Source organism: Pseudopodoces humilis, chromosome 1 (assembly GCF_049639895.1).
Source record: "Pseudopodoces humilis isolate 2021_Gansu_Grassland_sample_001 chromosome 1, ASM4963989v1, whole genome shotgun sequence".
NCBI lineage: Eukaryota > Metazoa > Chordata > Aves > Passeriformes > Paridae > Pseudopodoces > Pseudopodoces humilis.
This window is the reverse complement of record NC_142200.1, coordinates 31219815-31232898: the sequence shown is the minus strand read 5'-3', so window position 1 is coordinate 31232898 and position 13084 is coordinate 31219815. Positions and strand designations below refer to the sequence as shown.

Below are 13084 nucleotides of genomic sequence, written 5' to 3'. Positions count from 1 at the left end.
TTTATAATTTCCAAGAATATGAAATTCATACTTTTCATATAAGAATATTACCTGTGTTGAGTTTTAGTGGTACCTTTTTTAATACTTTCTTAGTTAAATATGTAACCCAGATAAAAATGTAACACATACCTCAAAAGTGACAGGTATATTACGCTTCAAAGCAATTTCAAACACTACGCTGATCTCAGATTTGTTTGCATCTTTATCTTCTTCTGATTCTTTTCCTGTTTCTCCATTCTGAAAATGATGCATAGATAATCATACTACAATTCTTAGAAGATCAACAAAATATCATATCCTTCTCTCCCCAATTTCTCAAAGACATTTTTAGTCTCCTGTCAGGCTGTAAATCAGCATTTGTACATCCGTCTCAGCACCCCATCATCAGACATCTGTTGACTGAAGCCATACATATTGTGCTTATGCTTCATAACATACACATTCACTTATAAATTAATTATAAACAGCAAAATAATGTCTACGGATGTTAGTCTTATTAATGACATGGATAATGATTTTCTGAGTACACACTTGTGTCAAACAGATCCTTTGATCCATTTCTCAGGCTCTCTGTGGGCACCCCTTCTAAGCAAGGAAGAAATCTGTACTTCCTGGAAAGTACAGAAGACTGTGCTTCCCTCAGAAGAAATTCAGTCAATGAGCCCCACACTCTGACTGGGTCACCAGGTTACAGGTGTCCTCAGCAGGTCCAGCTGGTTAATGGCCCCTCCATCAACTTCCCTCTAGGAGTTATGACCAGTGTGAAAAGGTAGTGACAGAGAACAGCTTGCTCGACACAGAACATTATTTATTTATCCATAGGAACATAACAAACAGAGAGGCAAAGAGATAAAAAAACAAAAGGCACATGAAAAATTATTCTGCCTAAAATTCAGCTTTGTTTTACTCTTGAGGTAAATCTAAATTTCCTCACACAACTATTACCACCAGGATCAGTCAGAGTTTTGCCTTTTGAAACTACTGCCTTTGGAGTTTGTCTCCCAGGCCACATTTCCTTAGTTCTCAGAGGCTTCACTTCCAGCTACTTTCAAACTGCAAAGCTCTGAAATACTTCAAACTGGGATCTCTCAACAATCATGTAACCTTGGCCAGACTCCTAATTTTTTATTAGTGGAGGTAAACATCAAAGACACTTGGGCTGAATTAGGTGGATTCCTGCAGAGCTCCCATCTTACATAACAAAGTCTGATCTAAATCTTCAGCCATCAGCATAGCTACAAAATCCAGATACTACAGTTCTAAAACAACATTAAAAAAGCACTAGGTTCTTCACATTAAAATTAAATTGATCAATTTTTTATCTACCTTTTTTAAGCTCTTAATAAATTAATCTTTTAAGATAACACAGGGCCAAAAATCCAGCATTCAGCTACAGCATGCAGACATGGAACACCTTTTGTCTCATGAAATTGTTGCACAATTTTGATTCTGAAAAAAGCCATTTATATGCCTTACATGCCTGATATTGATCTGGAGCTAAATACAAGACAAAATATTATAAAGTTTATAAAACCTTCAGAAAAAAAGGGTGCTGTGAAAAACAATAACAAGGGTAGTTGCAATGAGATTATGTAGCACCTCTAGCTCATTTCATATAATGAAATGTAAAGTACCACTGAAATCAAGAATCTAGATCATTACTTATAGGACAGGCAAAGCATTGATTAGGTTCACTTAGAAAGATCACCAGAACTAAAAGGACAATTAGTTAAAAGTAAAAAAAAAAACCTGGGTATTTAAAGAATGGGATACTACTATTCTGTAAAAAACCTTAGTGAGAATATTACTTGGTATTGTATTCAATTAAGTTTGTGCTTTATAAAGGACACTGACAATCTAAAAAGCTGGCCAAAAAAAAAAAAAAGCCCAAAGTATGAACTACTGATTAGATAAAACAACTTTGCACTGAGACACTATGAAAACAATCAGTTCTATAAAAAGATTCAAAAATACTTTAGAATAATCTGTAAATGTGTACCTGGGAGAGATTTTTGATATCTGTTGGTTACATTTAGCAAACATAAGAAAATACCAATTAATAGAAAATGAAGCTAAGTGAATTCTAGAAGAAATACCTCACAAATTATATTTGAAGTGGAGAATAATCAAACACTGGCAAAATTTACATAATATAATGCCCACTGGACTGTCAGCAAGCCTTGAAGTCAAGAATGTTTAGGTTTTCTAGCAGTACTCTAGTTTAACCAGATATGTATAGTCTAAACTAGAAGCTACAGTTTAAGTTTTCACAATTAATACAAACACATCTGTCCAGAAAATCCCTCATTGTCCCTTCTACCCTTACAATTTAACACCCTGCATATTTTTTCACCAAGCATAGTAAAGAACCTTACAGTGAGTGGAGAAAAAGGAGGATCAAGGCTTAGACCTCAGCACTGAGCAATACATTTCAAGACTGAGGAAGATAAAATATGTTCAGGAGTGTCTCAGGCACTTTGGATTTAAATTTGATCCTCATTCCCACAACTGACACTTTAATTGTAAGGCCTTTCTTAGCCTCACATCTATGAGACAGCAGAGATGCTTTGGCAGATACACAATAGCTCTTTGTGAAAGCACATTCACCAGCAGCCCTGCCCTGTTGGCTGATTGCTTCTTGCTTCTTCTCACCTAATGCTCTTCTACATATTTTTACAATTAGGTACTAGGATGGCAATACTATTTTCAGTGTTATATATGGATATAAGATTTTATCCTTAATTAAGTTTTTTCTAATAAAAGAAAAAAGGATAGCTTGAAATGGAAGAAGAATATACAGAAGACTGCATTAAGGATGGTCATGAAGGCCAAGACAGACCTATATAAGTAACTACTGTGCCACATTCCATGGATCCCATTCCAGTCAAGTTCACTGAGTTACTAATAGAATTACTAGATTGGTACTGGCAGGTCTATCCTTGCTCCCTCAGAAGCACACTGTCAGTAACTGGGGAAGAAAGCTCAACCTCATAATGTAATTGAGGCCAGCCAGAGTATGGTGTGCACTGGCTCTGATCCATGCCCGATGTTTGAGGAGTGATGAATCAACCATCATCCACAGATAACCAAGCTGGTCAGTTGTGCTGAAGAAAATACAGTTTTACTAAGATGGACCATGTCTCATGGTGAGAGCACACCCCACCACTGCATGGTGCTCTGTGTGCACTTCCCATGGGCAGCAGCAGGGAGGAGCCTGAACCTTGACACCATGATGCCCTTAAACTCTATCCCAACCAGTCTCCAGTTCTCTGGAGAGCTACACTCAGCTCTACACAGTGCAACACTTTGTTTTTCCCTCCATTATGATCTCAGCAAAGTGTTACCTCCAGCCTTCTCCAGTCACCTACAGCTCTAACCCATGAAGTGACAGAGGTGTTTTTCATGACAGACCTGCAACCTGTACCCCTTAACCCCAACATAACCAAGCCACAGAGATTTATTTGACTGAGGATTCAATTTAGTCTCCTACCAACACACACCTGCTATTGAGAACCTACAGTATCCCAAGTGGTCTTCAGCTGCTCCCAGAACAAGTACTTGGATTCTTTGAGTGGGAAACATTATTATATTTTTGCTTTCAATTTAGAAAGATTAATCTGAGAATAATTTTTCTGTTCAATATTTTTTAAAATATGACACAACATTTTAATTTTTAAGCAGCAATATGTGCCACTTAAAGACATAGCAGTGAAAAAGAAAGTTATTATTAAAAAAAAAAAAAAAGGTTTCCTGAAGCACAAGCCACAGACCTGAGGTAATTTTTCTGGAATAGGCTCATTCTGAAGAGCTTGAAGGGCCTTCATTGCAGCATTATGTCTAGCAGCTTGACGAGTCTTTCCTTCACCAAAAAACTCACTGTTGCCAACAGTTAACTGGACATAGAAAATTTTAGGCACTGGGCAGTGATACCTGGAAGGAATGAAAAGAAAACAACAATGCAAGTTAGGAATTTTACCCATCCATTTTATGTAAAATAGAGTAGTATTTGGGGATGAAACATTATCTTTTCTCCCAGAATAAGACCCAGTACTCAAATACATGGACTGTTCCTCAGCAAGGCGGTTGGTAACTGACAGCAGCTCCTATGTGCACACCAGCTCTTCACCTACATTTGCAGAGCTCTGCAATGAGTTCTGTTTATCAGCCCAACAGCCTTGCTCTGCTCTCTTCTTGATTTGAGTCTTGAGAAGATGAAGAATCAAAAATTCCAGTGGAAGCCCTGCCTGGGAGACAACTCCCATCATCATAGCTCAGCTCTGAGGGATAAATAAGTCAGATGACAGAGAATACACCTAGCAGAAATGGATCCTCACTTGACAAATAACTTGTTCATATTTTACAGCAATGTAAGAAAGCCCTGGATTCCAGGATTCCAGGATCATGGACAAAAGCAATGTCCATCACAAAACTAGATTGATTCAAACTAGATTCAATCAAACACAGTACTACATTTTCCTTATTCCTCTTAAAGGATCCTTTTTAAAGTGTGCTCTCTCCACTTTCATCTGTGGACATGAGTGGCAACTTTTTTATATTAAGACTTTCTGAATTTTCATTAATTATGGTAACCCAGTTGGTTCAACTGTAAAACAAAATACAAAGTTTACCAGAAAGCAGCACACTTCAGAGCGAGGCAAGTGTGAGTAAGTACTCTGTCCTCAATGTCCCTGAAATTTGTGCCTAATTCTAAAACTACATTTTTATGGAAAAAGCCAAGCATAACACTGGTTCAAACATGCCTCTGGCTATAGGGCCTTGGAGGAGTGAGCTGAGTCGCCTTTACAACATGCAAAAAGTGGTTATTTACTTTGCCTTCTTGTTTACAGTTTCACACACTTATTGAAAATTATCAAGGCCTGGAAATGCTTTTGCTTATGTAAAATTTTCATAAAATTATATAACTCCTGCTGGAAAGGCTTCTGGAGGTTATCTGGTCCAAAGCAGCATCCAGAACATGGTCAAGACCTGAAGTTACACTGTGTTGCTCATGCCTTGTCCAAGGTATTGTGGAGGTCTGCAAGGATGAACATTCCACAACATCTCTGGATGACCAGTTCTAGTGTTGGACCACTAGTGGTTTCTGGAAAACTATCACAAAGTTTCTACATGCCTAATGGAATTCAAACACTTGGCACTGATATTGTTGCAGATGAAGCAGAAATCTTCCTCCCAGTAGCAAAAATTACCAGTTTCCAGCTTTTGTCATCACAGGACTCCCTCCCAGCCCCATTAGCACTGACTCTCCCTGCTCCTCCTTACTTGGTAACAAATCCTCCAACACAGCACACCTCCTGCAGACAAGACCACTACCTCTACAGCCTGGCTAGAGCTCTGGAGCTAGCTCTGAGTCAAGGTCTCTGATGTACCAGGAGAGCTGCTTCCAGATGGTGCTAGCAACTGTGCCAGGTGGTGCATCACCAGCACTGCTGAGCACAACCCCATCCTCAGAAGAGTTTCCAACTGCCTTCTGTATCATCTGCTGTGCAATCTGCTGTGTCTGCTGGCTGTCTCTGGCAGCAGTGCCCTGGGCCCTGCAATTACATGTGCTCTTCCCCAGTATCTGCTAAGACGGTGCTTGACCCTCTCTAATCAGGAGATGACTGGAAGGAAAGCCCAATGCTGGTTTTGACCAGGAGTAGCTGACAGAGCTTACTGGCAGCTGCCAGAGCTTGCAAGAAGCCACAGCCTCCTGTAGTTCTCTCTTCCCTGCAGCAACAGGTACTCTCAAGTTCTTTGAAGAGTTCCAGGAATCTTCCCACCTTCCCAGAAGATGTAGAACTGGACATGGCTGCATGTGTTGTCTGCTGCTTAGCACATGACAAGCTGTGTAATGCAAAAGCAGTAGGCACCTTGATGGCATGTCCCACCTCATTACTTCATAATCCTCTTTAAATAGAAAGAAATGAGGTAGTGCTATTAGCAACTACCTAGATTTAGGGTAAATACAATATCCATCAGAAGTTCCTGCTTCCTGTTGAGTTACTAGACCTACCTTTCTCTCCATTGCATGCAAAGGAGGAAAGCACATGAACTTAATCCACTTTATAAACTCAAATCCCACAACAGGCCTTCTCTTTTTCCCTCTCCCCTCCCCACCTTTTCTTTTAAAGAGTGTTTAGGGAGCTATTGATGTGATAATAAGGAAAAATGATATTCAGCCTGTGGCTCTAGAGCCTCATGCAGCTCTTTGGCATTGCCAGAATGATTAGGCTTTTACATGGTTTTGATTAAATTTTTCTTGCTCTCCTTGGCCTCAAGCAGAGTTGTAACAGAGCACTGATAATATGAGCATTGCCAGCAAAGTGCAAAGGAACACCTGAAATCCTCAGAAAATGAACTAAATCTTTGAGGCTATTGGCTTCTCTACAACAAGAAGCACATCAAAGGAAACAACATCCTCTTCAGTGGTGAGGACAGAGACTGCATTAACAAAACTCTCAAAAGTAAGCATAGTATTACAGTCTGAAAATACAGAGTGACAATTAAACTAAGTTTTAATAATGAATGAGTCTCCATTCTGAAGATGTACACTCATGTAAAGAACAAGCCCACGCAAAAGTAAAATGATGTATCTGCCACTGATCATTAACAAACCTTCCCAGTATACTACATATGAGTTACTAGAAAAGGCCGAAAGCATTAGTAATCTTAGGAATATTTATATAACATTTAGGGACTATTCTGCAATAATGTATCAGCACAATATTTTCCATCATAAGACCATCTACAAATCAGCTCTACACTCCTCAGTCTCCTGTCACAGTTCAGCCACAGAACCGAAACAGTCAGGATTTTGAACAGTAATGCCTCACACAAGGACTCATTAGGTCTCTAAAAGATTTTAATTATCTTCATTTAGAAAATATGCATATTCCTGCATTCTGCATGGCAGCTACAAATACTAGGATTTTCCTTTGAGAAAATTCTTATGTAAAACAGATTTTCAGGTGATAGTGGCACACTCCTCAGAATATAAGCTGACCAACACAGCTAAATGACAGAAGATTGTTAGAAGACAACAAAAGGCATGTGAAAGGATACATTCAGTTGGAAGGAAACAAAGTGTGGTAACAGATAACACACAATCAGTCACATATAACCTATGTGCTCATTTGTCAAAAACAAGCTCATTTTCATCTGGCTCTTTTGGACATTTCAGATTCTTAAAAAGATCCTTCAAATATGAGGTCTGGAAAGCAGGTTCCCTTTATTCCATCTAAGTTCACAGCATCAGAAATCTACTTTTTAGCTAATGCCACTAGAACAGTTAACCTGAAAAAGGATATTTGCTATATGAATGTGACCTTGGATGTCAAGTTTCAGCAATGAGTAAATATTTACAACTACTTATAAACCCCTAAAAATAGGGGTTCATAACAGAAATGCTGACAGACCTCAACTAAGTTGGTGTGATTGGGCGCCACTATAATTAAATAAATCACCAAGGTCTGCTGACAATTAGAAAACTCATTTTGGTTTGCCACAGAGACAAACAAAAATTCTGTTCATTATAATTTTACTGGAATATGATGTCATAACATGTAAGCATACTGAAACAATCTGCTGCTTTTCTAGCCAAAATATTAATTGCATACTAAGGAGCCCTTGGGGCCTCTTCCTTTTTGGCCATCAAATCCACACACACAAAGACAAATAAAGTATTAGTACATACGTTATGCGTTCATACTGCATTTCCTGCATTTCTCTGGATTCCTCAATGGCATAAATGTTTTTGATAAATATTGTTACTTTCTTCTTAGAAAGAGAGAAAAAGCAAGTGCAAGATGCAGCTCACAGAAACCAGGAAGTTAATTTAGATTTAGCCTCGTGTTAAAAAGTCAGTGAAGTTTTCTCTAAATTCTAATGGTCAACATATTCTTCAACTAAGTAAAAAAGAACAAATAAACCAAATTACTACACAAGTATTATAGGAAGTCTTACCTGATTCACATTCCATAATGCAAAGTGAAGAGGAACTAGGACCATATTTTAGTGGCCAAGATAAAGGCCACTAACATATGAGCTACAACTCAGTATGGGAGTCATTCTTCAGATGCCAGCTCTGCTGAAAGGGTCATTCTGTGCACTTTTTCTATCTGGCTCCTTTCCCATATGAAGTCAATCAAGCTGGCAGCCCTGCTGGCACTGTTTAATCACCAAAATGCCATGAGTTTTGTGAGTGGAGGGATAGATAGCTACGGACCATGCAGGGGAGTAGGAAACAGCATTTGCTGTGAACAACTTTTTTCTCCATAACATTTGAAATTTCTCTAGGGGAGCAAGTTGCTTAGTGCAGCTGTTCCCTGGTTATATCCTATTTTCCTAAGCAGTCCATTAGCCACGTGCATTTCTTACAGATGTGAGTTCTGTTTTGAAGAAGGAAACATCCAGTATAGTCACTTTTGTCTTCACACAGTGAACCTTCTGGTTCTTTCAGCAGATCCACTACAACACCTGGGAACAAAGAGGCTCTCTTTTCCAAGTACTCCTTTAGAGAACTACAGTCCATTATTCTTGAACTGTGTCTACTACAGGCTAGGCTGCCTGATCAAGTGGAGCCTATAGATGAAGCCTTGTTGCTCCAGTTCCAGGAAGGATTTTGCTCACAGGCTCTTGTCCTGCTAAGGGACTTCAACCACCCTGACATCTGCTGGGAAAGTAGAAGGATGAGCTGCAGGCAATCCAGGAGACTCCTGGAATGCATGAAGAATAACTTTTTAACCAGCCTGACTAAACAGAGAACTTAGGGTGAAAAAGAGAATATATCACCTCTAGAAGAAATTTCTGGTAACTTGGGAGGTCTATAAGGGCACTGCAAGGTCATGTAGGGAGAAAATTAGAAGGGCCAAAGCCCAATTAGAATTTGATTTAGCCGCTATAGTTTAAGACAACAAAAAAGTTTCTATAAGTACATTGGCAGCAAAAGGAAGGTCTTCAGCATTTGTTAAATGGAGAGAGTAGCGACAGGGGATGAGGAAAAGGCAGATATTTAATGACTTCCTTGCCTCAGTCCTCAATATCAAGACCAGCTGTCCCCTGAATACCCAGGTCCCAGAGCTAGAAGCTGGTGATGGGGAGCTGAGTGAAGCCCCCATAAACCAGGAGGAGATGGTTAGTGACCTGCTATGCTAATTAAACACTCACAAGACTATGGGCCCAGATGGGATCTACCACAAAGTAATGAAGGAACTGGTGAAAGAACTTGCCAAACCATTCCAAATAATCTAAAAGCAGTTCTTGTCAACTGATGAAGTTCCAGCTGACTGGAAATTAGCAAATTTAACATCCAACTACAAGAAGGGTTGGAAGAATGATCTGGGGAACAATGGGCCTGTCAGCCTGACCTCACTTCCAGGCAAGGAAAAGAGACCATCCAGGGTGCCATTGCATAGCACATTCAAGATAACCAGAGGATCAAGCCCAGCCAAAATGGATTTAAAAAAGGAAAGCCCTGCTTGACCAGCCTGATCTCCTTCTATAACAAAGTGACTCAGTAGATGAGAGAAAGGCTGTGGATGTCGTCTACATGGACTTTAGCAAAGCTTTTGACACTATTTTCCCGACCATACTCCTAGAAAAACTGTCTGCTTGCAGCTTGGATGAGTAGACTCTCCGACAGTTATAACTTGGCTGGATGGCTGGGCCCAGAGTGTTGTGGTACATGGCACTCAATCCAGCCGGCAGCCTGTTGCTAGTGGTGTTCTCCAAGGTACAGTTTTGGGGCTGGTCCTGTTAATCTTTGTTTAATCTGCTGATCTGGATGTAAGGACTGAGTGCAGTAAATTTGCCAGTGACACTAAATTGGGTGTGGCTGTTTCTCTGTAGGAGGGCAGGACAGCTCTGCAGAGAGACCTGGATAGACGATCTGTGGGATAAGGATGACTGCACGAGGTTCAATAAGGCAAAGGGCAGAGTCCTGCTCTTGGGTCACAACTACCCCATGCAGCACTAAAGGCTGGAGAAGGAGCTGTTCAGCAGAAAGGGATTTAGGGTTGCTGGTTGACAGCTGGCTGAATATAAGCCAGCAGAACGTCCAGGTGGCCAAGAAGGCCAATGGCATCTGTACAAGAATAGTGTAGCCAGCAGGACTAGGGAACCCCCCTGTACTCAGCACTGGTGAGGCCAAACCCCAACTACTGTGTTTAGTTTAGGGTGGTCCCTCATTTTGAGGTGCTGGAGCATGTCCGGCGAAGCATAAGGCTCATGAAAGGTCTAGAAAACATGTCTTATGAGGAACAGCCGAGGGAGCTGGGTTTGTTTAGACTCAAGAAGAAATGTCTTTAATCTGAGACAGGGGTGATTTGGATCAAATATTAGAAAAAAAAATTCATGATCAGGTTGGTCAGCCATTGGAATATGTTACCCAGAAGGTGGGTAAGAGGCATCTGGATCTGGCACTGGATGTTGTGGTTTAGTGGTGTAAGAGTGGTAGTGCTGTGCTGATACTGTACTTGCTGATCTTAAAGATTTCTTCCTGATCCAAGTAATAGACAGCCCTACCAGAGGGGATGTGATACTGGATCTGTTGGAAACCAATTCAAGCAAGCTAATCAGGGACATCAGGACTGGAGGCAGCCTAGGATACAGTGGCCATGCTTTGGTGGAGTCCTAGTCCTGAGGGATATGGGTCAGGTAAAGAGTAAACTTAGGCTCCTGAACCTTAGGAAAACAAACTTTCAGCTCTTCAAGGAGATAGTCAATAGGGTCCCCTGCAAGACTGACGTGAGGCACAAAAGAGAACGGAGCTGGCAGATCTTTAGTGGTCTTCCACAGAGCTCAAGAGCTACCAATTCCCAGGAGCAAGAAATTGGTCAAGGGAAACCAGAGATCAGTGTGGCTGAGTAGGGAACTGCTGGTCAAACTAAAGGGGAAGAAGCAAATGCACAGGCATGGAAACAAGGACAGGTAACCTGGGAAGAGTGCAGAGATGAAGTATGGTTGTTTAGGGATGGGGTGAAAAAGGCCAAGGTGAAGCTGGAACTGAACCTGTCAAGGGATGTGAAGAATAACAAAAAGGGCATCTACAAGTATGTTAACCAGAAAAGGTCAAAGAAAGTGTTCCCTGCTGAAAAATAATGCTGGCAAACTGATAACAACAGATGAAGAGAAGGCTGAAGTACTCAACAACTTTTTTTGCCAGTCTTCAATGGCAACTTCCCATTCTCACACCACCAAAGTCCCTCCTATTTTAAGTAAAGGTCAGGTTCATGAACACTTGAGGAACCTGAATATAAACAAGTTTTTGGGATCTGATGGGCTGCAACAGAGTCCTGAAGGGAATAAGTGGATTTGGTTGCCAAGCCACCCTTCATGATATTTGAAAAGTAAGGGCAGTCAAATGAAGTCCCAGGTGACTGGAGAAGGGAAAACATTGTACCTGTCTTAAAGCAGGATAGAAAGGAGGACCCTGGGAACAACAGGTCTGTCAGCCTCACTTCTGTGCCTGGGCAGATCATGGAACAGGTCCTCTTAGGAGCTGTGCTAAGGCACAGGGAGAACAGGGAGGTCATTTGGGACAGCCAGCAAGGCTTCACCAAGGACAAGTCCTGCCTGACCAAACTAGTGACTTCTTACAATGGAATGACAAGGGAAAGGCTACAGATGCCATTTATATGGACTTCTGTAGAAACTTTGACACGGTCCCTGCAACATCCCTCTCTCTAAACTGGAAAGAACCGGATTTGACGAATGGATTATTAGATGGACACAAAAGTATTTGGACAGTTGCATCCAGAATGTAGCAGTTAGTGTCTTAGTCCTGATGGACATCAGTGACAAGTGGTGTCCCTCAAGGATCTGCTTTGGGACCAATGTTATTTAATAGACAAATGGGATCAAGCACACCCTCGGCAAATTTGCACATAACACCAAGTTGAGTGGGGAGGTTGTCACACCTGTGGGATGGGATAGCATACAGAGGTGCCTGGACAAGCTTGAGAAATGGGCCCATGGGAATCTTAAGAGTTTTAACAAGGCCACATAAAAAGTGCTGCACCTGGATCAGGGCAACCCCCAGTATCAGCACAGGCTGGGGGATGAACAGATGGAGAGCAGCCCTGCTGAAAAGGGCTTGGGGGTGCTGGTGGGTGTGAGGCTGGACATGGAAATTCTTTACTGTGAGGTTGGTGAGGCACAGGAACAGGTTGCATGGAGAAACCTGGTCTAGTGGAAGGTGTTCCTGCCCATGGCAGGGAGTTGGAACAAAATTATCTTAGAGATCCCTTTCAACCTAAACCATTCTATGATTCTATGATGAAGTAGTCTGGCTGTTCTCTTCTACATTACTTTCACATACTCCAAAAACATTCTTAATGTAAAATGAGCAAGGCAAACATTATGTATCAGTTTTAGCCACATCCCTTGTTTGAATGCTGACCTCCTCCCAGCTACATAGATGAGAATTAAAACAAGAAAATTCACGTATACTTGTCCCAGATTATTCTTAATCTGAAAAATCATGTTAAATTTTAAGTCAAATCTTTAAAAATTTTAAATTAATTTAATTAATTCTGAATGATTCGGTATTTTTTTCTCTATTTAATATCTGCTATGGTCATTTATGAGAACAATTTTGACCTAGTTATAGAAAATCCCTAAGCAAAATAATGTTTAACTGACTATGTAAGAATTGTAAAGAAAACCATGTGAAGGAAACAACAGAAAGAGATTCAAAAGCATCTGTTCATTTTTTAAAAAAATAGTCAGAAAACATAACAAAGATGCTTCCCACTTTAAAACATAGAAACCCCAAACCACCTCTCTTTCAAATGCAAGAATGTAAGAAAATCCCACATTAAGCAGTCAAGATCCATGAGTTGCAGGCAACTGCATAATGTAATCCTCTTTATCTGTTAAGGTCTATTAGAAAATAAATTAGATTATTTGCTTCTGCTGGGAGGATGATCTAGAAGCTGAGTTGATACTTGGGAATCTCCTAGTGTTCACCTTGGTTATACTTCTTTATATGTTATTTTGTGTCAATACTATCCTGTAAGTTACATAGCTTATTTATTGCTATATTTTATATATTGCTAATTTATTTTGTTGTTTACTCTCCAAGGTG

The 13084-nt window shown here is 40.5% G+C and overlaps 1 protein-coding gene across 4 annotated transcripts in view; it reads right to left on the bottom strand.

The window, feature by feature from the left end:
• Positions 1 to 13084, bottom strand: part of STAU2 (staufen double-stranded RNA binding protein 2) — a 171510-nt gene that overhangs the window by 115345 nt on the left and 43081 nt on the right. For all 4 annotated transcript variants that reach the window (XM_014255101.2, XM_005517089.2, XM_014255111.2 and 1 more), the window contains exons 6-7: positions 3771 to 3930; positions 130 to 237 (exon numbers count right to left, since the gene is read on the bottom strand). In XM_014255101.2, the coding sequence (XP_014110576.1) occupies positions 130 to 237; positions 3771 to 3930 (268 nt within the window). The remainder of the gene's footprint in view (positions 1 to 129; positions 238 to 3770; positions 3931 to 13084) is intronic.